General features: G+C 37.2%; 1 protein-coding gene across 1 annotated transcript in view; it reads left to right on the forward strand.

The window, feature by feature from the left end:
- Nucleotides 1-1,815: 1,815 nt before the first annotated feature.
- The window catches only part of LOC139315659 (nardilysin-like), a 57,125-nt gene continuing 33,649 nt past the window's right edge, over nucleotides 1,816-25,291 (forward strand). The window contains exons 1-9 of the mRNA XM_070942062.1: nucleotides 1,816-2,000; nucleotides 3,412-3,772; nucleotides 5,613-5,694; nucleotides 7,368-7,521; nucleotides 10,083-10,156; nucleotides 12,174-12,269; nucleotides 16,410-16,532; nucleotides 18,283-18,340; nucleotides 21,395-21,468. Coding sequence (XP_070798163.1) covers nucleotides 1,816-2,000; nucleotides 3,412-3,772; nucleotides 5,613-5,694; nucleotides 7,368-7,521; nucleotides 10,083-10,156; nucleotides 12,174-12,269; nucleotides 16,410-16,532; nucleotides 18,283-18,340; nucleotides 21,395-21,468 — 1,207 coding nt within the window. The remainder of the gene's footprint in view (nucleotides 2,001-3,411; nucleotides 3,773-5,612; nucleotides 5,695-7,367; nucleotides 7,522-10,082; nucleotides 10,157-12,173; nucleotides 12,270-16,409; nucleotides 16,533-18,282; nucleotides 18,341-21,394; nucleotides 21,469-25,291) is intronic.

Consider the following 25,291-nt stretch of genomic DNA (forward strand, 5'->3'; position numbering starts at 1 on the left):
ATAAAAAGCAAAGCTTCAGAAAAGAAGCCCCCCCAAACAGAGCTTCAGAGGCTTTTATTCTGAAGCTCTGTTTTGGGGCTTTCAGAGGCAGAAAAAAGTTTTTTCTAAAATGGAGTTTCAGAAGTTTCAGAGGCAGGAAAAAAAGCAAAAAAAAAAAAAAAAAGCAAGGCACAGAGCTCACAACCAAGGAACCTGTTGCTAAAATTCACCTCTGGGAAGAGCTGATTGGGGGTATTCCCTGAGGCAGTTCCACCTGCCAATCAGCTTTTCTTTTTATTTTCCTCCCCAAAAACTAAGGTGCGTTTTATACTCCGAAAAATACGGTATCTATCTATCTATCTATCTATCTATCTATCTATCTATCTATCTATCTATCTTTATGCAGGTATATTTTTGTCATTTGTTTTACCTAATTAATTTTTAAAAACTCAGAGAGAAAAAATAATATTTTTACGCTTCGCTGCACAGCCAGATGTTCAGACTGAATTTGGCATTTCTGACTACCTATCAAGTCCTTTCCAAGGATCTGGGACAGGCAGATGTGGATATTTGATGGTGTTGCAGATATCCTCGCAGGATGTAAAGCTATTTTGAGTAAAGCCACTTTTTGCAATTGACTGATGATGAATTTGTCAATGCCGATGGTGTTCAAGTGGTACTCCAGTTGTTTTGGGATTGCACCCAAGGCCTCTATTACTATTGTTATAACTTTGCTTTATTTTGCCACAGTAATTCTATTTCTGTTTGCAGGTCGGTGTATTTTGTTACATTTTTTCTCTTCTATTTTGTTGTCTCCAGATTCTGTCACATCCACTATCCAGACTTTTATTATTATTCAGTACTTCAGCCACCTTGGGCTGCTACAAAAATACAGCTGCTCAAGAGTTGTAACAGATCCCAGATGGAACCAGCAAATGCTAAAACACCATTATATATAGAAATGTTATAAAACATACAACCTCCTATCTCCTGCGAAATGGCACAGATTCAGTTTAATTTAATTGTAGGACAAATGTATAGGTCAACTATGCTTATCCAAGCTGGCTTATTGCCCAACATTAATATAAAAATGGCAGAATTTCATTGGAACCTTATGAAATAACTGAGAAAGTTCAGTTCTTTTCCCAGCCAGAACATTAAGAATACAAAAATAATGATCAGATTATATTTTATATTAGTTTTCTTGATTTTTTTCCCCAATTCCTAATTTACCCTGTGAGAAAAAAGCTTTTTGCTACTGCTTATAATTATTTAACTCATAAGTAGCTCATTAAGTTCAATGTGGGCAGGAAGATGCATCAGAGCTAGTAGAATACAAAATACAAAATAATAGAGTTGAGAAGGACCTTGGAGGTCTTTTAGTCCAACCCCCTACTCAAGCAGGAGACCCTATACCATTTCAGACAAGTGGCTGTCCAGGCTCATATTTCATAAGATTTGGATAATTTCAAAATGCATTAACCATCAACCTTCATTCTTAAAAGAAAGTTTCTAATAAAAGCCTACCTTTACTATTTGTGCATGCCCTAACTATTTAATTGAAATCTGATCTACAACCAAAAATAGATACTATTTTCTGGATTTCTTATGTCCTTTCTTCCCCCTTTAATAATTCTCCTGGAATCCTGGTTTTCTCCTTCACTGATGTCATAAACATATATTATTTCTAAAGCATCTAGTCAGCCAATGAGAAGAAAGAGATAAAATGGGCTAGCTGATGGATGGGCTACTTATTTGGTTTGAACAGAGCTGTATAGTTAGTAGACAAGTAGGTCAACTGGCCAGCTCTTTGAAGATCATCTTTGAGCCTCCAGAATGTCGGGTGAGACTAGGACCAAAGGAACAGAAAATTGTCCAATTATACGCTCACAGCAGCAGAGGCCACAGAGATGCCGTAATGAGAGGTCCCAACGTGCAGAGGAATTGCGGAAGCGTCGAGCCAAGAAAAATGAGGGAGACCCAGATATTGTAAAGTCTCCCAGTGACCATAAGGAATACAGGTAATTATGGGCTGACAGTAGGAATGGAATGGAGAATTGGTCTCTTAACAGAAAGCCACTTGAAGAGACTAGAAGCAGGGATGAAATCCAGGAGGTTCTGACAGATTCTGGAGAACCAGTAGCGGAAATTTTGAGTATCACCTCTGGCTGGCCTCAGAGTGGGGTGGGAATGGAGATTTTGCAAAATCCTTCCCCTGGAGTGGGGTGGGAATGGAGATTTTGCAATATCCTTCCCCTGGAGTTGGGTAGGAATGGGGATTTTGCAATATCCTTCCCCTGCTATGCTTACCAAGCCTTCCTCACCAAGCCACACCACACCCACCAAGCCATGCCCACAGAACCGGTAGTAAAAAATATGTGGATTTCACCACTGACTAGAAGCATTTGAAATGTGGATTTACAGGCAGCTGTTATATATAAATTGGGTTGACAAAATCAGAAATGAAGTGATAAGCCACCTGGGAAAGCCAAGGGAAATCATCAAAACCATTAAAGAAAAAGTTAGAATATTTCAGACATGTGATGTGATGTGACACCTGGAAAAATATGTCATATTTCACGTAATCTTCCAGGGAAAGATTGAAGGCAAACAAGGTCCAGGCAGAAGAAGAACATCATGGCTTCAAAATCTAAGGGACTGGTTTGGACAAAACTCAACAGCACTTTTTCATGTGGCTGTTGATAAAAAAAGGATCACCAACATGATCGCCAACGTCCAATGACGGATATTGTTCATTGCATAGTTAGCCAGATGTTCCAACTGGTTTTGGCATTTTTATCCACCTATCAAGTCCTTCCCAAGAACCCAGGATAGGCAGATGTGGTTGTTTTATGATATTAGAGATATTGTGATACCATCAATTTGGTGTTGGTTCTTAGATACCACATAAATAGATTTTCTCCAGGGGTTTTTTTTTAATTGGAAAAAGGTTTTTTTAACAATAAGAAATAGATATACGTTTGAGTATTAAAATAATAAAAATTTCCTTGACCATTTTATCTGTATGCTGATACATAATAATTAACCTGAACTATCACTTCAGCTACTTTTGTGGCCCTGGTATGAAAAAAAAGGAAGCCAGAAGGAATTGACTTAATTTTCTATTGTTCTTTAAGGCAAAATGCATAAGAGTATGAACGAAAGCGCCTGTTTCATTAGGGAAGATATTCTGGAATACAAGACATTTTGTCTGACAAAATTCACCATTCAAAAGCTTTCATTCACAACATCCATTCTCTCTGTACAGACCTGAGAAATGGGTATTCTGAGTCCCTCGATATAACAGAGAGTTCTTACTAAATTCACCATAAAATATATTTCAAAACACTTTGCAGGGATTATGAGAATAGCTGCCAATAACGATGCCTGTTTATACTGCACATAAACACACCTCTGTCATTATTTTTACAGGTACATCAAATTAAAAAATGGCATGAATGTGCTGTTGATTTCTGATTGGACAATTGATGATTGCACTTCTTCCGATGAATCAGACACTGAACTAGATGATTTCCTCATATCGTCTGGAACAGATGAGGAAGAAAATCTTGCTACAAAAATGCAGGAAATTGAGAGAAATGATAGGAATATCAAGGAATCTGAGGACGGATCTCTAGAAGGTGAAGTTGGAAGTGAAGGAAGTGGTGGTTTTGGTAGCGATAGTATTGTTGAAGGTGATCATGAGGTGAGGGAAGATCATGATGACCCTGAAATATACGAAGAATTAGTGAAACAAGAAGATGAAAATAAGATGGGCAGTACAGAAAAGCAGGTATGTTATAAAATAACTTAGCTATTTGTTAATCGATGAAGTGTAGTATTAAATAAAATAGACAAGTAATGATTTCTATATTTAGCAACCATTCCAAGTTACAACAGTATTTGAAAAAGTAACTTTACAACCAGTTATCATACTGATAGCTGCTAACTAGAGCATACAAAACATTTGCTAGACCAATTCCTGAATACAACTCATCTGTCTGGAACCCGCACTGCATATCGGACATAAATACAATCAAGAGAGTTCAGAGATATTTTACAAGAAGAATCCTCCATTCCTCTAACCGCAATAAAATACCTTATGCCATCAGACTCCAAATTTTGGGCTTAGACAACCTAGAACTGACAGTCTGATCTAAGCATAGTACATAAAATTATTTGCTACAATGTCCTTCCTGTCAATGACTACTTCAGCTTCAACCACAACAATACACGAGCAAATGAGTCCTTCGGGAGAAGGGCGGCATATAAATCCAATAAATCCAAAATAAATAATAGATACAAACTCAAGGTAAACCGCTCCAAACTCGATTGCAGAAAATATGACTTCAGTAACAGAGTGGTCAATGCCTGGAATGCACTACCTGACTCTGTAGTTTCTTCCCCAAACCCCCAAAACTCTAACCTTAAATTGTCTACTGTTGACCTCACCCCATTCTTAAGAGGTCTGTAAGGGCCATGCATAAGTGCACCAGCATTCCTACCGTCCCTGTCCTAATATTCCTTTTCATGTATTCAAATTATGTTTATACTTTTACCTGTTATCTTATATATGCTTGACAAATAAATAAATAAATAAAATAATGTCTCCATGGTCACGTCGTCAAGATTTAGCTGCTTTGCAAATAGCAGCCATTTTATGATTGTCACAGTGTCCTGAAGTCACATGATATCCATTTGGGTGCTTCACATCTGACAAGCAGAGTCAATGAAGAAGCCAGCAGTGAAACAGCAAATCTTGGTCATGGGTTGCCTCACCTAATGTCTGTGGGGAAAAGTGACATTGTAAGTCCAGCATAGACACTTGACGTCCCACTTAATGAATTTAGCAATGGAATTGCCAATCCCCATTATGGTCATTAAGCAAGGACTATCTGTAAACCCATTTTCACCTCAGGATGAGCACTGTTGTTGAGACAGTAGCTTGAATTAATTATGTTATATCACATTGAGGGATGTATTGTTTCTTAGCTAGTAGGTACACCCTGTTTGTGTCATTCTGAAGACTAAGGGCTCATATGACAATGAAGTTATATAGACTCTAAAAGTGACTATTTAGTGCTTGTTCCAAATAAATTTAAACATAATGTATGTCTTAAGCCCTGGATAAGCTTAATATACCTATTTTTTAATTAAATGTTTTTTTAAAAGAATCAAGGGTCTGGGTAGGGGAACTCTGATGCTTTGATGACTTCAAAAATGGCCTTAGAGAGTATACCTCAACCCATGGGCCAGAGGTTGAAATGCTGCTGTCAAAATGAATAAAATGACATTCTTAAGTTACAACTTTGTAATATTTTTTAAAAAGCTAAGATATTATTTTACCTCAGAGCCAGACTAAAATGGGATTATTTGAACCAGCCTGAATGCAGGATTTGAAGGCCTTATTTTGCTGTGTATGTTACTCAGGTTTGCCTGCAAGGAAAATGTTAAGAGTGAAACATAATAATAGCACTTGTGTCTGCTTGCTTTCTTAGGGACAATGCTTGCAGTTGGGAATGGAACAGAATTTTGACAGAAGTAGGATTCCTTTCATTCTGGAAGAAGGCTGTATTCTTTGGCTTTGGCTTGTAATGACTTCCCACTGTTTCTCCTTTATATTTTGATTGCAGGCTGCAGCTGCCCTTGCTGTTGGTGTTGGAAGTTTCTGTGACCCTGATGATTTACCTGGATTAGCTCATTTTTTGGAGCATAGTATGTAAAATCTAAAGTCTATCTACTGAACAATTAACAAAGAGACAGAAAGAAACCTGTTCCATCTCATACTGTGGAATGTGTAGCTTTCAATACTAAATTATGTTGACATCCTCAGTACTATTTAAATATTTTCTTTTACAGGCTTAAACTGCTCTTAGTTTTCTTTTAAAAATCAGTCAAACTGTGCTTTAAAAAAAAGTAATAGGAAGCAATAAAAAAATAAACAAGGCAGATAAATCAATATCTTTCCATAAGTCTACTTACATCCGTATGTCCCAAAGGTGCTTTTTCAAGAGGCAACTGGGCTTTCTTTATTTTTCCTTGAAGACATTTCACTTCTCATCCAAGATGCTTCTTCAGAACTTCAGAGGTTTCTTGGACAAGACATGAAACACCTTCAAGGAAAAACAAAGGAAGTCCAGTTGCCTCTTGAAAAAGCAGCTTTGGGAAAACCATGACCTGAATGACTAAGAGTGTCCAATAGACATTTACATTCATAAGATGTTCCAGAGAAAGGAGCAAAGACAAAGCTGGATATGAAAGTGAAGTACTTCCTTGTGGATTCCCCAAATCGCAATCCAATTGAACTATTGGTACTGGATAAGTATGGGAATCTGTTTCTCTTTTCAATATTCCACAGTGGCCAAGAATAGCACAACACTGTGGGAAATTGATACTGTGGTGCTCTCTGAGTTTGGATACTTTCTTGCAGATGTTGATGACTTCCACAGGCACATAGAGATAAACAACATTTTGCACACTATTCAAAACAGTAAAGAAGCTAAAAAGGATACAAAAAAATAAAAGACCAGAACACCTCTTTTCCAACAATCAATGCCCAGATAAACATGAATTAAACTAGTCAAACAATTAAACAGTAAACAGCAGCCTAAACAAGGAACGACCAAGGAGAAAACAACACCCTCACCAACTCTGACAGAGCAAGTTACTGTACATAAATAAAGGGCTAACCACACTGCCTTCTAGAACTGAAGATATTACCTAGTCAGGTAATGAAATGTCTGCAAGAAAACAACTAAGCCCAGAGAGCAGCAAGGACTCCACGGTTCAATCCAGAGCTACATACATTATCTTCTATTGGAAATTGAGACTGTTAGAAACTGAAAATCACACAAACAATTTCCGATATACAGTAGACAGTGCCATAATTTAGCCAGTGGCATGGGGCAGAGACAGGCAGGAGGTCCAAAGGGGTCTGGAGAATATCAGCTGTTCAAAGCTGGCTGACACAGTTCAGCGAGATCATTACAGCCACATAGATATATAGCCACTAGTTCAGTAGTGGGTTCCACCTACCTTCGCTACCGGTTCGAAACTGTGAGGGCGTGCGCGCAGAGTGTCCATATGCCGTCTGGGTGGGTGGGCGGAGCCTCCTGCCACTGCCACTTACCACTACACTAGTTCACCTATCAAGCAGAGGCTTTTCAGCAACAACCCCAACAACTGGATTCATGTCTTATTTTTAATGTGGCACATCTAATTGTTGCAGCCCTAATGAAGGATATCTTCCCCCAACACACACACACTCTCCTTTGGAGCTACTATAGAAAGTCATTGCCACAAATGATATCAGTGAACATGAGTGATAATAGACTGAAATCTCTACCTGCATCTGATCGCAGCCAATTTATCTGATTGCTTTCTTCTAGTGGTGTTTATGGGTAGCCAGAAATATCCAGATGAAAATGGATTTGATACTTTCTTAAAGAAGCATGGAGGGTCAGACAATGCTTCGACCGACACGGAACGAACTATTTTCCAGTTTGATATCCAAAAGAAATATTTTAAAGATGCTCTTGAAAGGTAATTTAGGAGTACGAAATGAGCTAAAAGACTAAGAGATCCATCAGTACAATGCCTATAGCAATTTGAAGACTACAGTCACTCTATATCTTGTACATTCTAGATCAGTGTTTTCCAGATTCTTCCTTCATTACCTCAAATTGTTTATTAGAGAATCTTACCAGAGTTTGAGGACTGATCGTAAGTCCTTTCCTTCGGCACAGTCATAACTTCAAATTGTCACTGAATGATCAGTCGTAACTTGAGGACTACTTGTATTATAAAAAATATCATTGATCTTTATCTCATTTCAAAAATTACCATTGGTATAATGTGATTCATTTTCATCTTAATAGGAATTATTTTGGAGATTTTTGGATATATTTTAGCATACATGGCAATCTATAGGTTAATTTAAATATCCCTGTTGGGATATTTTGGGATCTTTGGTTAATTTACCCAAGGAAAAAACACTTTTACCCAATTTTGGGTAATTTATCCAGGTCTGGGAAACACTGTTCTAAATTAACCATATTCATAAATATAATTTATTGCAGATCATCAAGAAGTAATTGATTTGTGTGCTCTGCTTAAGATTTGGGTCAGCAGAGGTCTTGCAGCTATTGCTGAGTCCAGATCCCATCATTCTTCACTTTTGGCCATACAGACTTTAATTTCTAGAAGAAAATGTTGAAAAATTTGAAAAGTTCTTTCTAATTGAAGGAAATCTCGGAGGAAGATGGAAAGAACAGAAATCAAAGGTTAATTGGCTTATTAGGGCTCCATTTATCATGCTCTAGTGCAATAGGTAAATTGCTCCTTGCACACAATTTTAATTTATTGAAAGCATGATGGATAACAAAAAGACCATTTTGATTTCTAACTCTCCAAGAGGCAAAATCATAATATGCCTTAGAGGTGTGCAAAAGGGTTAGCATTTTGAATTCAAACACTTCCTTCTGAGCTTGAATTAGTGGGTATGAGCCAAAAACATGTTCTAACCATAACTAAGTATCCAAGCCACTCTTAGAACTGTTCCAAACTCAAAATAATTTTGCTCTGAGTTTGAAATATTTCTAAAATGCTCCAAATACTTTTAGAAACCTTCCAGTTAGGTCAGGCAGCAGTTTTGGCTCAACATTGGAGCTTTAAATGTTTCGAATATGAATGTAATTCTTGCATGCATTTAAAATACATGATTTGTATCTCCTTTTGACATGGGGGGCAAGTTTAGCTTAGTCTACCTTTTTGCTTTTGCTAGTTTTTGTGTTATCTTTAAATTAGCCTCAGTCCTCAAATTTTGTTTATTTTTATGAAGCTCAGAAGATATTACGGGGGTTTGGGAGAGAGGAAGTCATACTCTGTGCAACTGAAAGGCCAGCTGACTGGTTGTTCTAACCTGAAAAAATGTCCTAAAATATCTTGATTATAGTTTACTTTATTGTCATTGGACATGGTACAACGAAATTAAATGCCATCTTCAGTGTACATTATAACTATAAAAATAAAAACACAAACATACATCCCTTACATTCTATATAATTGAAATTGAAAACCCAATATTGCACTATGCCATAGAATTCAATATGGTTATTGCCCTGGGATAGAAGCTGTTTTTCAGCCTATTTGTCCTTGTTTTTATTAACCTGTACCATCTGTCAGATGGTAATAGTTCAAAAAAAGGATGCCCAGGATGAGATGGATCTTTAAGATTGTTTTGAACTTTCTTAAGGCAGCGGGAGCTATAAAGGTCTTCCAAAGAGGGGAGAGGGCAACTAATGATTCTCTGGGCAATGACGTTGACCCTCTGGAGTGCTGTCCTATCTGCCACTGTGCAATTGGCAAACCATACACAGGTGCAGTAAGTTAAATACTCTCTATGGTACAGCGGTAGAAGGCCACCAGCAGTTTTTCATTCAGTTGTTGTTTCCTGAGAAGTCTCAGGTAGCATAATCTCTGCTGGGCCCTTTTGACCAGTGCTGCAATGTGAGTGTCCCACATCAGGTCCTCTTTTATGATAGCACCCAGAAACTTAAAACTGGCCACTTGCTCCACTCAGTCTCCATTGATAAGCAAGGGCTGGATGTCTGATCTATTCCTTCTATAGTCCACTATAAGCTCCTTGGTCTTATTTGTGTTAAGGACCAAGTTATTGTCTCCACACCACTACCTCATCTCGATAGGCAGACTCATCCCCCGCACCCTGGAGATGAGTCCCATAACTGTTGTATCATCTGCAAATGATACAATTATAGCATTTATAGCATTTAATTGAAATTTGGGAAGCCATGGAAAATCCAAGCTGCCCAGAGACATAATTCTACACTCAAATACAGTGTTTGTTTGTTTGTTCATTTGTTTGTTTTTGTTTGTGCATTTATTCCCTCCAAGTAATTAAAGAAAAAGTAATCTCTATCTTGCCCAGGTGTAATAAAAAATGAAATCGTGGTAAAAGAAAAATCAAGTTTTGTTTTGCCATAACATTAGTTCATAAGCATTTTTATGGAAACAGGTCATTATTATTTCACACATTTCAAGGCTTAATAGCAAACACCTGTATTTCTCTTCTACTTTATTTGTAGATGGGCACAGTTCTTCATTCATCCTCTAATGATTAAAGATGCTATTGACCGTGAAGTTGAAGCTGTGGATAGTGGTAAAACTAATGAATGGGTTATTCACTACTTATACTTTTTCAATTCTTGGATGGTGGAAAACTATCTCACATCATTTTTTTTGAGGCATTCGTGTTTCTGAAATTTGAATGAGCTGTCTAACAAAAAAAATATAAAAAAATATATTTTAAATTCAAAGATTTAAGCACATTTAAAAACCTTTAAAATCAGTTGTATTACATGTACTTTGCACTGTAGGCAATACCTTTTAGTTCTGTTCTCTGAACCTGGACAAATAACTACAATCCTGATGATACCTTGTAGGAAACATGTTGAATTCAGTGGAGATTAACTCAGGGTAAATGTTCATACAAGCCTTAACAGGCAGTTTAGTGTAATGGTTGAGGCACCAGGCTGGAAATCAGGAGTTATGAATTCTAGTCAGGCTCTAGGCACAAAGCCAACTGGGTGACCTTGGGCCAGTCACTCTCTCTCAACCCTAGGAAAAAAGCAATGGCAAACCACTTCTGAATTCTTGCCAAGAAACTGCAGAGACTTATCCATTCAGCCACCAAAAGTCAATATTGACTTTCTTTCTTTCTTTTTTCTTTCTTTCTTTCTTTCTTTCTTTCTTTCTTTCTTTCTTTCTTTCTTTTATTAGATTTATATACCGCCCTACTCCCGAAGGACTTAGGGCAGTGAACAGGCACAAAAATAAAATACATAAATACAAAAATTTAAAAGCAAAAATAAAACCAGATTAAACAATTTAGCCCGAGACAAATTTAAATCATCCCAATAATTTAAAAACAGATTTAAATTTTTCAATTTAAAAGAAAAGGGGGGAAAAGGTTAGGCCAGGCCAGCTTGCTGGAATAGGAAGGTCTTAAGAGTGCAGCGGAAAGTGCACAGATCCGGGATCCTCCGTATCTCCAGGGGGAGCTCGTTCCAGATAGTGGGTGCCCCCACAGAAAAGGCCCTCCCCCTGGGGGCCGCCAGTCGACTGTTTGGCTGGCGGCACCCAGAGGAGCCCCTCTCTATGAGAGCGTACCGGGCGGTGGGAGGCTATATGTGGTAGTAGGCGGTCCCGTAAGTAGACTTGAAGGGGGTCAAAAAATACTACCATTCTCTGAAGTGAATTCTGTGTATTCCTGAGGGGGGGGGCAAACCTGGTTGTTTCGTTTCACAATTTCTTGAAAGTCCTTTATCTTAGTTTAAGATCTAAGACCAAATGATATTTAAAAACAAAAAAACAAAACTTCTGGGAAGTTATTTTCTATAAATCCTCTACCTTCACCTATGTTACAGAAAGGAAAGCAACCTCTATTTTATGTTATTGTTTTATATTATTGCTAAATAAACTTTCTGGAAGATAAATCCCTTTGGTCAAATGGTATGCACAGGGTTAAGAAAGAAGGTAGCAAAGAAGAAAGGAAACCTGAACCAGCATAAACTCTGGTGGACTCAATGGAGACCTCTTGATGAAACTGGCCACTTTTTTACTCTCAACCTCACTGCAGCTCTGGATGATCATTCCTTGGCCTGTGAAGTTCTAAATTTCGTTCTTGGAATCCAGTTTTTGACACACCATTATATTAATCTCAAGCCTATAGCAGTGGAAAGTATTTATAGAAATAAATACTAATAATGAGATATCCTGAAGGAAGATTATTTTATGTTTCCATTAGAAGAACCAGGAAATCAAGGACCTCTTTCTCTTCCCACCAATATGTATCTCGTGGTTAAATGGTAATTTGGGTCTCGCAAGAGAACATCCATTTAACCTATTTTAATTGAGATTCTGGCTCTATTACGATTGATAAATAGGCAGAGCTGCTAGGAATATTCATTCTCCAGAGTACCAGTAATCCCCGATGGAGCCCATGATATTTCTGCAACAAAACCACATGTGTCAAATGCATGTGTCAAATGAGTATGACACTTTTCATTGCTGCTTCATGTATGTGTGCATTATGCTCTTCGCCTTGTCCAAATGATCATATCACTGGAATTCTTTTCTTAAGTTCTTATGCCTAATGTGTACTTTAAAATAAACAGAATATCAGATTGCAAAACCCTCTGATGCTAACAGAAGAGAACTCCTGCTTGGAAGTCTTGCAAAACCGGGACATCCTATGAGAAAATTCTTTTGGGGTAAGTGAAGTATACTGAGATGGAAGCCGATGGGCTTTAATGGAACTTGTATTCAATAGAAACTTTATGTAATATATTTTCTTTACTTTTAAAGTTGTGGGTATGCCATTCTTCAAACAAGCTTTATGACAGAAGCTTTGTATGCTGCAACAATCTTGTGTTCTTCAAGACATGGTTAAGTCTGATGTGATATATGATAGTCTTGTAGAAACAATCAGGTCAATATATTCATCTTACATTTGTTCATAGAAGGTATTTGTATATTCATCTTACATTTGTTCATAGTCCTCTTTTAGCTTTTGAGTGATTTAGTTTTTGGTTAAGGAACAACCCATGTACATGAAGTGCTGGATTTAAGATATAGTTTTGCCTCTCATTCCTGTAGACTTAGGAAAGTAGTAATCCCAAAAGTTATGATAAGTCTTGAAGTCATGATGTTAATATAGATTGGGAAAATAGATTGCCTAGAACAATTCTATGTTTATTGTATTGTTTTTTTTAATAAAGTTTTTTTTTAAACACACAAACAAGCATACAATGCATATTTTCTGAACAGAATATTGGCTCGGTTCTAGATTTATACAGCTTTTTGTTTATCTTTAACACCATTTTAACACCATTTTATATATAAATTTTCTCATATCAATTATTCTCCCTAATTCTAAGAAACCAATATTACTCTTCATCTTAACTTCTTATCCTACTATTATTTATTAGTTCAATTTATATGCCGCCTTTCTCCAGAGACTCAAGGCGGCATATAAATTGAACTAATAAATAATAGGACGATGAGAAGTTAAGATGAAGGGTAATATTGGTTTCTTAGAATTAGAGAGAATAATTGTATGAGAAAACTATAGTTCCTCCCCCCCCTTAAAATTTAAACCCCTAAATTTAGTTTTCATTGTATTGTTTATTGTATTGTGATGTGACAAACTCAGGTATTGTGGTTCTTAAAGCATGTTTCTTACCTTTATTTGTAAAACCTGGCTAATTGTGACTTCTTCAAATAACCATGATTAGTAAATCATGTTTCAACTCCTACCCTCAAAACAATACTATAGAGCACTGCACACCAGAACAACTAGACACAAGAACAGTTTTTCCCCAAACGTTATCACTCTGCTAAACAAATAAGTCCCTCAACACTGTCAAACTAGTTACTAAGTCTGCATTACTATTAAGCTTCTCATTGTTCCTATCACCCATCTCCTCCCACTTATGACTGTATGACTGTAACCTTGTTGCTAGTATCCTTACGATTTATATTGACTGTTTCCTAATATGATTTGATTGCTTATTTGTTCCCTATGACTATCATTAAGTGTTGTACCTTATGATTCTTGACAAATGTATCTTTTCTTTTATATACACTGAGAGTGTATGCACCAAGACAAATTCCTTGTGTGTCCAATCACACTTGGCCAATAAAGAATTCTATCTATCTATCAATCAATCTTTATTTATTGATTAGCCCTTGGGCCATATCAAAGTGCAGAGCTCCAGAAACTATTATTACAAAAGTTTGGTAGAAACAATTTAAAATGAAATTGGAATAGGAATAAAACACGATTTAAAATGTGTTCATTTTAAAATTAGAGTAAAATATGATCTAAAATGAAATCAGAATAGAATACAATAATTTGAGATACAAATTAAATATGATTAAAATTATATTACAATGTCACCCCTGCATCTACCCAATCAGTCTTAAACTACTATTAAAATTACATTATTAAATCAAATGCTCTTTCCTGCAATCTACCACATTCTGCTGCACTAATCTATCTATCTAAATTGTTTAACTATGTTTCTCTCCAATCATAGAGTTGTCAAGGTATTTAATTACAGGTTCTTAAAAGTATTTGCTTGACATTCAATTATCATCCAAGCTACATTAAAATAAGGAAGGAAAAAGCCAGGTTGTAGCTTAGTGATGCAAAAACATCCTCTTTCTGCAGAAGTCCCCAAATTCAATCCCAGCATCTGCATTCCTAAAACTAGGCTACCATAGGACAAAATCAACCAGTTGTTTGATTTCGTGACACGTTTCATTTTTATAGTAATTTTATTAAAATTACAATTAAAGAGGTAAAAAAGAATTAAAAAACGAATAAAAAGACTAAAAAGAAAAAAGTGCAGGAAAGAAAAAAAGAAAGAAAGAAAATAGGGAAGAAATAAAAAAAAGAAAAATATAGTAACGAAAAAGAAAACATTATATATATATAATGACTTCCCCCCTCATCACAAGTATAAACAATTTTATTGACATAACTTTCTCTTAAGTACAACAAATATTCTCCTCTTCCAATATCCCATCTCTTACCTATAAACAAATCATTAAAGCTTTGTCAGTCCTCATCAGCAAAAGTCTATTCAGGATTGCCAGGGATAACAACATATCTAATCAAGTAAACCAATATTACATTCCTTCCTTTTACTTCTAACAATCTTAACCTTTAGTCCAGTCAAATAATGTCCTAGAAAATGATTTTTTAAACTTTTTTTGGTCTGTTTTCACAAAGTTCCTTAAAACTTTAAGAAGTCTTTTTTTTTTTTTTTTTTTTTGGTAAATCCAATATAGGAAAATTATCCAGGTCACTCTTGTGGCATGTTATTTGTGCATCACTTTTAATTATTAAGATATCTGATGGTTTCATTTTTATATCCAGAATAGCATTTTTCTCCATATTATCATTGTAGCCTATCATTCAGTTGAGTTCAGTCTCTTTGTTCAATAAAATTTGTTCCTCTTCCAAATTATTTTTTAAACACAGTCTATCTATAATGGCAGCCTGAGTTATTTGTTTAAAAAACTCCTTAATGTTAAAGTATTTTGCTCCATTCTGTATTAATAAATTAAATATAACTATTCTTCTCCATTAATTTTAATTGTTAATTCCTTATGATTCCCTTTAGTGTCCAACATTCGAAGTCCCATTCAAAAACAACAGCTTTTTCGCACAATATTAGAATCTTTCTTCAAAGCCATCTGCACCTTTAGTCTATTTGTAACTTTCCAAAATCATTCTTCTAGTATCTCTTTTTGCTCTTTACTCTAAAAAAAGTATTTTATGCAGTATAATCGGGGTGGGCTGCTGGGGGTTCGCAGGGGTTTGAGAAAACCCCAAATCCCACTCCTGGCTGGCCCCACCCCATCCCTCCCAGGAGTCCCCACATGGCCTGTTTTGGATGCAGGTAAGTGCAGGGCATGGAGGCAGGCTCGGGAAGGGCATAAATGGGCCCATTTCCGGCCTCCAGAGGACCTCCAGAGCCTGGGGAGGCCATTTTCGCCCTCCTCGAGGAAAGCCTCCGGAGCCCAGGGAGGGCAAAAATGCCTCCCCACCACGGTGCAGGAAGCCTACTAGGCCACACCAGTGGTGGGTTCCTCCTGGTTTGGCCCAGTTCTGCCAAGCCAGTAGCGGTTCTGCCCCCCCACCCTCCCACCCCCCGCATTATTCTTACCTTTTATTTGGCTCCACCCCCAATCTATTGCTGCCCCCTGAGTTCCAGCTGATGGCTAGAGGGGAAAAAACTGTTTAAACTCTTGCCGCGGGGCTTCAAAGGGCCATCCTACAGCTGATCAGTGTTAAAAGAAAACAAATGAGTAGACCGGTGCCTGCAAAAATACATGAGTAGATCAGTGCCTGCAAAAATACATGAGTAGACCAGTGCCTGCAAAAATACATGAGTAGATCAGTGCCTGCAAAAATAAATGGGTAGACCAGTACCTGCAAAAATAAATGGGTAGATCGGTACAGCCTGGTAGACCAGTATCTCTGCTAAATCCTAAATAATTGTCACATGAACATCAAGACATGTCCACAAAATAAGCCATGCCCACAGAACTGGTAATAAAAAAATTAGAACTCACCCCTGGGCCACACCCACCATGGCCACGCCTACCCAGCAACCGGGCAGAGAACCCCTTGCTAAAATTTTTGAAGCCCACCCCTGAGTATAATAGAAGCATAGAAGAAAGCATCTGTGTTAAAAACTGTTTAGTTGGTATTATTGGGCTATTTTAAGTTAAACAAAACCTGGTTTGTCGCAGAGAAAACATTTACAACTAAAATACAAGACAATAGGAAAATTGATACTAATGTTAGTAAGAAAATCTCTTCTTCATGAACTATACAGGTAATGCAGAGACACTGAAATATGCGCCAAAAAAGAAAGGAATTGATACCTACGCAAGACTGAGGGATTTCAGAAAACGATACTACTCAGCTCACTACATGAATCTGGTTGTCCAGTCTAGAGGTAGAATCTACACATAATTATGACAGTAGATAGCTGGATGGATGGATGGATGGATGGATGGATGGATAGATAGATAGATAGATAGATAGATAGATAGATAGATAGATAGATAGATAGATCATATATAATAGATAAATGATAGGCAGGCAGGCAGGCAGGTAGAGGAACATATAGGTTCAGCTAAGTAAATGGATAAAATAAATATTTTGTTGCTTACCACCTCCCAAAGAGTTGATTAATGCTACGGAAGGACAATTCCTGTGATGCATCCGGCCCACAGGCCACCAGTTTGACACCCCTGATTTATCTAATAGTTAACTGTCCCTTCAATTGTTTTTGTATGACACTAAACATGGAAATACTGTATTCTAAAAGGGCCTCCTTAAGCTTTCTACCACAGAAGTTGTTTTGGTTTTTACCCTCATGGATAAATGGCCACATAAGGAGGCAAAACAGGGCAAAAAGCAGTGAGAAATGAATAATGTCCTTCAAATACTGTGATTCTTATGGACCAAAAAAAAAAAAAAAGGCAGAAAGTAATGTGGAAGTGATAGGCTTCCAATCCCCCTTTGTGGGGGACTGAAAAATATGATCCCTGGTTGACCAAGCTAAATGCCCACCTTCCTAGTTGGACCAGACAGGAAATACAACAAGATGAGGTAATTCTACTTTATTGTAAGGCTACATTAACAGAATCTTGCAAGTCTGAAAGTACAAATCTCCTACCATTTTTATAGCCTCATAAATTAAGGAGGATCCTTTCTAAGTTTCTGTCTCTGCCTGTTTTGCAGTTCAATGCTCTCCCTTTGCCGCTTCCTTATCTGGTCATTCTCCAGGCAGCATCTTTTCCTGCCATCAGTTCATTCCCACATACAATTACACTAGAGCACGGGTGTCAAACTCGCAGCATCACATTGTCGTCACATGATGTATCACAATGTTTTTCCCCTTTGCTAAACTAGCGATGGGGGTGGCCGGCGCATGATGCATCTGGCCCACGAGCCGTGAGTTTGACATCCCTGCACTAGAGCATATCAAGGTTAGTGAATTAATTCTAATTCCAATTAATCGGAAGAATCACTGGTGGTTGATTCTGTGCAAATGTTTCCTTAATACAGCAAATTGAGTTTTTTGCATTTAGTAAGGAGTGACTTTTAAGCACACTTGATGGAGGGTGTAGGACATCTCAACTGGCATGGACCACCAAATTATTTAGCATCATTGCCCAGAATGTGATGCTTTGCATGAAGAATTAAATGTGAAGTTTTAACTGCAATGTTATTCAGGCCAATTTGAAGGAAGATTTCAGGGGTTTATCAGCTGCTAAGAATGACTGTGGGAGAGATTTATTTGTCAGAGGTCTCCATTCCGATTCTTCACCTTAACCTTTTCTTTAAAAATTGCACTACTGAAATTTGGTTAGTATGCACATTTTTTATCCTTGCTGCAAAAAAAAAAAAAAAATTAGAGTCCCAGTATCAAAAGATTCTGGTTCCTGTCAAAAATAGAGTTGAAAGGAAGAATATTGTGTACTTCTTTTGTGGGTTCATAGTTAGTCACTAAGCTATAGGAAATTCCATCTTTGATTAAATGCACAACTGCCATTTGAAGACTTTGAAACATGCATAGAAATTTGATACATGCTTACAATATATAGTTCATTTTTTCATGGCAGTTGTCAATTCCCTCTTATTCTCTATATTTTCTACATGTTATGATTCTTTTCCTTTTTAAATATTCTTCTGATTAGAAACCCTGGATACTTTGCAAAAATGGGTGACCGAAATTTTCTCATACATCCCAAATAAGTGAGTTTATCTTTTTTCTTTTTTTCCCTGGAAGAGCTAAATGTTTTCTATATGCCATATGTTCCATTAGAAGTTGCAGTGTGAAAGAATATACTCTGTTAATGTTATTCTTAATCTTAAAATTTCTAATTCACCCAATAACTGAAGTATTCTGGTTAAATTATAAAACTTCCATAAACATAACTATACATTCCAGAAGTATAACTATAACATGCTTCTTCTGCTTTAAAAAGATGAATGGTGTGGGACTATAAATAATAGGAAATTTTCTATTTTATGAAGTTTTAAATTTTATTTTATAAAATTAAAGATTTGAGATTTGTAGATAGATTATGGAAGAGGCACAGTGGTTCAGCTGGAAAGGTGACACCTGGGTTCAAGACCTGAGCATCACACAACAGGTTGAGCTCCCTTTCCATATCCCAGCTCTTGCCCACCTAAAAGTTTGAAAGCATGCAAATGGAAATAGATTAATAGGTACCACTTCTGTGGGAAGGTAACAGACTTCCATGCACCTTTGGAAAAAGTCTTCGGACAACATTGGCTCCCATGGCCAAGAAATGGAAATGAGCACCATCCCCTAGAATTGAACAGGATTGGACAAGGAAACCTTAACTTTAGGTTATGGAAACTGAAGGTTCAGGATTTCTTTTAAGGTTGCCTTTATTTGTCAGTATTAGGTTTACTTATCTGCCCATTTTAAAACATATACATGATTTTATATAAATGTGTATTTTGAGGTTTGTGCAAACAGAAGTGCAGTCAATATTTGGAACTTAATATCAAAAGCATGCACAAACCAATTTTTAACCATTAATTCCGTTTTGAAAATGGATCAATCTGATAATTTAAATTTATTTAGAAAACTAATTTGATTCAATTAGAATGTTCAGATCACAATGACATGGTTTGATTAATATTTTTGAATTCAAAACTGGGAAAACAATTCTGTTTATAAGCAAAAGTATCCAAAATTATCAAAATCAATTTGGAGACATCTGAGTTAGTTCACTAATTCAATTTCAAAAATCCATTCAATTCAAAGTTTTGAACTGAATTTCTGATCTGGATACTAATCAATTAATGCAGGTTAGGAACCAAAACGGTAATATATTAATTAACTATGGTAATATATTGTACTATTCGTTTGGTTCCCAAAGAAAACCAAATCAAAATATGGTAAAAGTACCCTATTTATTGGCAGGCAGAGGACTCTTCCTCTTCAAGTATTCACTTGCTAAACTATAAAATGAACTCTAAAAAATGCATTTATAGGAGAAATGGGACAAACACATCTATGACTTCTCTTCTGCCACAAGCTCTGGGCTCATTTATGACTTTTTATAAACTCAATAATATTCCTCTTTCCAGGTCCTCCAAAAGGAACAAAATGAAATTCATTTAAAACTAAAGAAAGCAATATCAAGCTCAGTCAAAAGCATAAAACTGTCAAAGAGCCAGAGAAGCAAAATCCTATTGCTTATCTAAAAATCATCCCTGGATCTTCTCCAGGAAAAAGATGCATAGATGTAAAACCACAACCAAAACACACATTCTTTGTTAGATCACAGCTGACAGTTCCCCTATTAATGTCAGGGAATTCTGAGGATGGGTACAGTTGAATGCGAGGAGTCAGTCTTTCTAAAAACCTCTTTCGCAATAATTTAGGGAACTTTATCAGAAGTTGAAAAAAAATGATTTTTCAGTCTAAAGATTGGAGGTTGGGGATATGTGGAATTCCACATATCTCTTTATATTGCTGTAAGGAGTAGATCTATACATAAGTGCAGGGGTGGGCTTCAAAAATTTTAGCAAGGGGTTCTCTGCCCGTTTGCTGAGTGGTGTGTGGCTATGGTGGGCATGGCCTAGTCAGCCTCCTGCACCATGGTGGGGGGGCATTTTTGCCCTCCCCAGGCTCCGGAGGCTTTCCTTGAGCCTCCGGGAGGGTGAAAACGGCCTTCCCAGGTTCCAGAGGCCCTTTGGAAGCTGGAAACAGGCCAGTTTCTGGCTTTCCTGAACTTCTAGTAGGCCCATTTTTCACCCTCCCCAAGCCTCCGTGCGTGCCCTGCACTTACTTGCATCTAAAATAGGCCATGTGGGGACTCCTGGGAGGGGCGAGGTGGGGTGGGCGGGGCCAGCCAGGAGTAGGATTTGAAGGTTCTCTAAACTGCACAGAATCTTAGCTAGAGGCTCTCCCAAACCCCTGCATAAGCGCATAGAAAAACATTAAATTGCTCAGATTCCGAATGCAGTCATTTAAAAATTAGCATAGTTTTAAGTAATACTTGAAAATTGCCATAGAGCCACTGGACATCAATGGCCTATTTAGGGAACCTCAGAGAGCCCATAAATAGATCAGGAAATTATTTAATTATTATTATTATTATTATTTTGGCCAACCATGTCATTTGGAAGCAAATCTGAGCAGTTTGCAGCATGAAAGACTGTGTGTGATTCAGCCTAGGTTTACACATTGAACAAAGCTCCAGTGAGGTACTTCAAAAAGCAAATATGAGAAATTACAATGCTGTCCAAGAGTAGCCCCCTTGCAGATCATGTTTAAACTTCATGCTGATTAAGTACAGAAAACTTTCTGGGGGAACACATCATTATTTAGTTGAAAAAAAGAAATGTTTGATAGGAGAGGAGCAAAGCAGTCCTACAATATTCCCACAGGCTCTTGCACAGGAGGTTGGGACTCCTGGGTTCTTGCCAAATATAATATCCAGATGTTAGGGCAACAAGTTCCATTCTGAATTAGCTAACAAAGCTGATGTAGGCTGATACGCAATAAGTTTTCCCAGTAAAAGTAGGTCTTGCCACAGGAGATATAAATCGGAGTAGACACCAAAACTCAGGAGTAGACTCAAAGATAAATGTCTAAAGAATGGCAGTATCATAACTCAGTTATGGGATCATAGAGGTCTTATATTAAGAGATTTTTGGTTTTCTACAGTGCCAGGGTTTGTATAGGAACACCAGAGAGATGAGATGGCGGTAGAGTTTAAACTTTAAACCTTAAATAAAATGCTCCTTGATTGTTTGTTTTTTAAGTGGGTTGCCCAGACCGGATTTTAGTCACCTGATGAATCCTTTTGATACACCGGAATTTCACAAGGTTTACAAAAGTAAGTAGATGTGATTCAGATTTTTTTAAAGTTGGGGAATCTGGATGGAAATTGTGCATCAAAATATCATTTTCTGGTATAGCGTAACACGGTGTTTCTTAAGAAGTACACACTTAGGATCATTTCTAACTTTGAGGAACCCAAAAGAGCTTTTGAGTGTAGGGGTTATTTTTATTGATGTTTATCATATTAAACATTAAAATGGAATGTTCATTATATTCACAGGCTGCTGATTGAATCACATAGGAATAACAATATTAAAACAGGGGTGAAATCTAAAATTTGTTGCTACCAGTTCTGTGGGCGTGGCTTGGTGGTGGTGGTGGGGTAATGTGAATGGGTGGGCGTGGCCTTTTTTTTTTTTTACTTTTAAAACCATTTTTTACATGTAAACCCATGTAAAAAAATGCTTTCAAAAGGCTCTGACGATCCCAGCTGAGTTGCCTGATCGGCAGGCAACTCAGCTAGGATCATCAGAGCTTGGATCGTCAGAGCCATTTAAAAGAAAAAAAGGGCTCTGATGATCGCGCGGCTCAGCTGGGCATGGGGGGCGGGGGCAGGGATTTTTGCTACCAGTTCTCCGAAGTGCCCGCCGCCATCACTACCTACTCGCCGGTCTGAATCGGGAGCATTTCACCCCTGTATTAAACCCATTCAATATTAACATAAATAAAATGTTTTTGATGAAAAAGCCATATACTTTTTAACAAAAAAAAAAAATGGGGAAAGTGTCATTGCTTTACATTTTTTCCAAAATTTTCCATATCTGGCAAATAATTTTGATTTTGCAGACCCCTGAGAGGTTCTTCAAGAAATACAGGCATAAGAGATAGGCGAATAAAGATCTGAATAAGAATTTCTCATTTTGCCTCAGCTATGATGTTACTATGTCACTTCAAACTAATCTTTCTTCAGCCCCGCTCCTGCCAAATGTGTGGGGACATCACCTCCTAGACTCCCCAGCCAGCATGATTTCCAGAAAGAAATCTTGGGAACTGCACTCACAGCTTATCAGGTGTTGAAAGATATGTTATTGACCAGGGGTCTCCAGAATTCTGGGAGTTGAAGTCCACAAGTCTTAAAGTGGCCAAGGTTGGAGACCCCTATTATAGACAAGTAATTGCCTTCCACCTATGACTATTTTGTATTCACAATACTGACATCATAGTATGAATGCTTCTCATAAGGTTTTTTTAAAAAAAAGATTGATCAACAGCTGACCACCATATAGTATATATTTATACTCTTAAAATGCAGCGTTACACAGGGAGATGTGCACCTTTATATTTAGTGGATACACTGAGTTTTTGATTAACATTCTGGGATTTACATGATCAACAGTTGACAGGGCGAGGTTAAAACATTCAGTGATGCCACAACAAAAGTGAAATGTAATTTAACCTGCTAATTACACTATTCACTTTTTGGCTGAATCCTACATTTTCTTTTCTTACATCTGTTTTCTATTTGCCCCACTGGGAGATTCATCTATGTTCTGATACTATTTCAAATATGATGTGGACTTTCTGTTCATACAATCGTACTATTCTCATACTAGTTTCTTTCATATTGTATATCTCCTTCTACTTCATTTCCTTCTTTACCCAGTATATAGTAGTTACACAATAAAAAATTGCTCTGTTTCATATTCGGAACCATTCATCATCGTTGTAGCTTTCCCTAGTCATGATTTACGTTTAGATTCTTTTCCTGTGTGTTTTCATTACTTAAGCTTTTGCATAAACCAACATTCAAAACAGATTTTTATTCTAAGCGAATGCTGAGAAATCTCATTAATTCTTTGATCTCCAAATAAGCCAATCACTTTGTTTATATTCTATTCTCTAATTCCTATCTATCCATACATGTCATCTAGTAGAATAAAGTTTTTCCTTTAGATCACATTTATTCAGATGACAGATTAACAGAGTTGGAAGGGACCTTGTAGGTCATCTAGTCCAACCCCCCATCCAAGCAGGAGACCCTACACGATTTCTGACAAATGGCAGTCCTATCTCTTCTTGAAAGTCTCCAGTGATGAAGCTCCCACAGCTTCCGAAGGCAACTGTTCCATTGATTGATTATTCTCACTGTCAGAAAAATTCTCCTTATTTCTAGGTTGAATCTCTCCTTGATCAGTTTCCATCCATTATTGCTTGTCTGGCCTTCAGGTGCCTTAGAAAATAGCTTGTCCCCTTCCTCTCTGTGGCAACCCCTCAAATATTCAGAATTTTCCTCATGATGATTCATTCCTTATCACTATTCAGAACAGGTAGTCTTCGACTTACAATCTAAATTGAGCCCAACATTTCTGTTGTTAAGCAAAACATTTGTTAGGTGAGTTTTGCTCCATTTTACGACCTTTCTTTCCCCGGTTGTTAATTGAATTGCTGCAATGGTTAAGTTAGTAATAGAGTTATTAAATGAATCTGATTTTCCCATTGACTTTGCTTGTCAGAACGTTGCAAAAGGTGATCACATGACCCCAGGACACTGCAACTGTCATAAATATGGGTCAGTTGCCCAGTGTCTGAATTTTGATCACGTGACCATGAGGATGCTGCAATGGTCGTAAATGTGAAAATGATCATGTCATTTTTTGCCGTTGTAACTTTGTAACTTTGAACAACTTTGAACTAAATGAACTGTTGTAAATCAAGAACTACCTGTAGAGCACAACATGCATAACTGTCCAATGAACTCATTATCTATTCAAGTAACACCAGTTCTACTTTCTGACTTGCAGTTTCACTCTTTTATTTATAATTAAACCTATAGAACTGAAGAAGCTTCTTGGATGAGTGTTCTGCCCCAGCTATGGACCCCAAAGAACGCAGCACACACAAAGCTGTACAAACCTTAGTTTACTAAATTAAATCAGTCTTTTTCAAATAAAGGCTGTTAATTAACTTTCTTAACAGCCTACAACAGAGGTGGGCAACTATGGCCCTTTTATGACTTGTGGACTTCAATTCCCAGAATTCCTGAGCTAACATGGCTGGCTCAGGAATTCTAGGAGTTGAAGTCCACAAGTCATAAAAGGGCCATAGTTGCCCACCCCTGGCCTACAAGAATCCAAAGAATAAATAATCGTAATCTTACTATGGTTGTCAGAAAGCCCAGAAGCAATTTGCAGGAAGCTGATAAGAGAACTAAGATCAGGATGCAAAGGAGAGTGAACGAAATTGTTCCCTGCAAATTGCCTCAGTCATCATCCTTCCTTAAATAGGCTAAGGGAGTGGCTAATGGGCCACAACAATAAAAAGCAAAACATCTTCAAGGAAAAACAAAGTCCAGTTGCCTTTTGAAAAAAGCACCTTTGAGACAACCATGACCTGGATGACTAATAAGCTCCATAGACAATTAAATCGATACTTTACTTCTCTGCATGTATTAGAGTCACAAGACCAAAGGACGAATTACAAACTTCTCTCTTTTCATAGTCACATAGCATATTTATTTTTTTCTTTACTTCCTTTTTTCACTTGTATTCTTTCTTTTTCTTACATTCCAAGTTGCAGCTTATTTCTTTGTTTATAATTTGATTCATAATGCTGCCCCAACTCAAAATTGATGATGTGTAGTGAACAATGAAAAACAGTATCTAAAAGTGCAAAGTCGATTAAAAAAAAAGGCATTGTGTAATCAGGGAAAACACATATCACCAGCCAAAACAAACAATACCTATGAAATGGATGCATCACTGATTTATCCCAGAGGTTAGTGGAAAAGTTAACTTTTAAAAATAATGTTTAAAGGCCTGCAAAGTCGAGACAATTCAGACCTTAGAGTCAGTATATTAATGGGAAGGCCCTGTGACAAA

The sequence above is a fragment of the Pituophis catenifer genome, unplaced genomic scaffold (genome assembly GCF_029215685.1).
Source record: "Pituophis catenifer annectens isolate HBS135680 unplaced genomic scaffold, rPitCat1.0.hap2 SCAF_3, whole genome shotgun sequence".
Lineage (NCBI taxonomy): Eukaryota > Metazoa > Chordata > Lepidosauria > Squamata > Colubridae > Pituophis > Pituophis catenifer.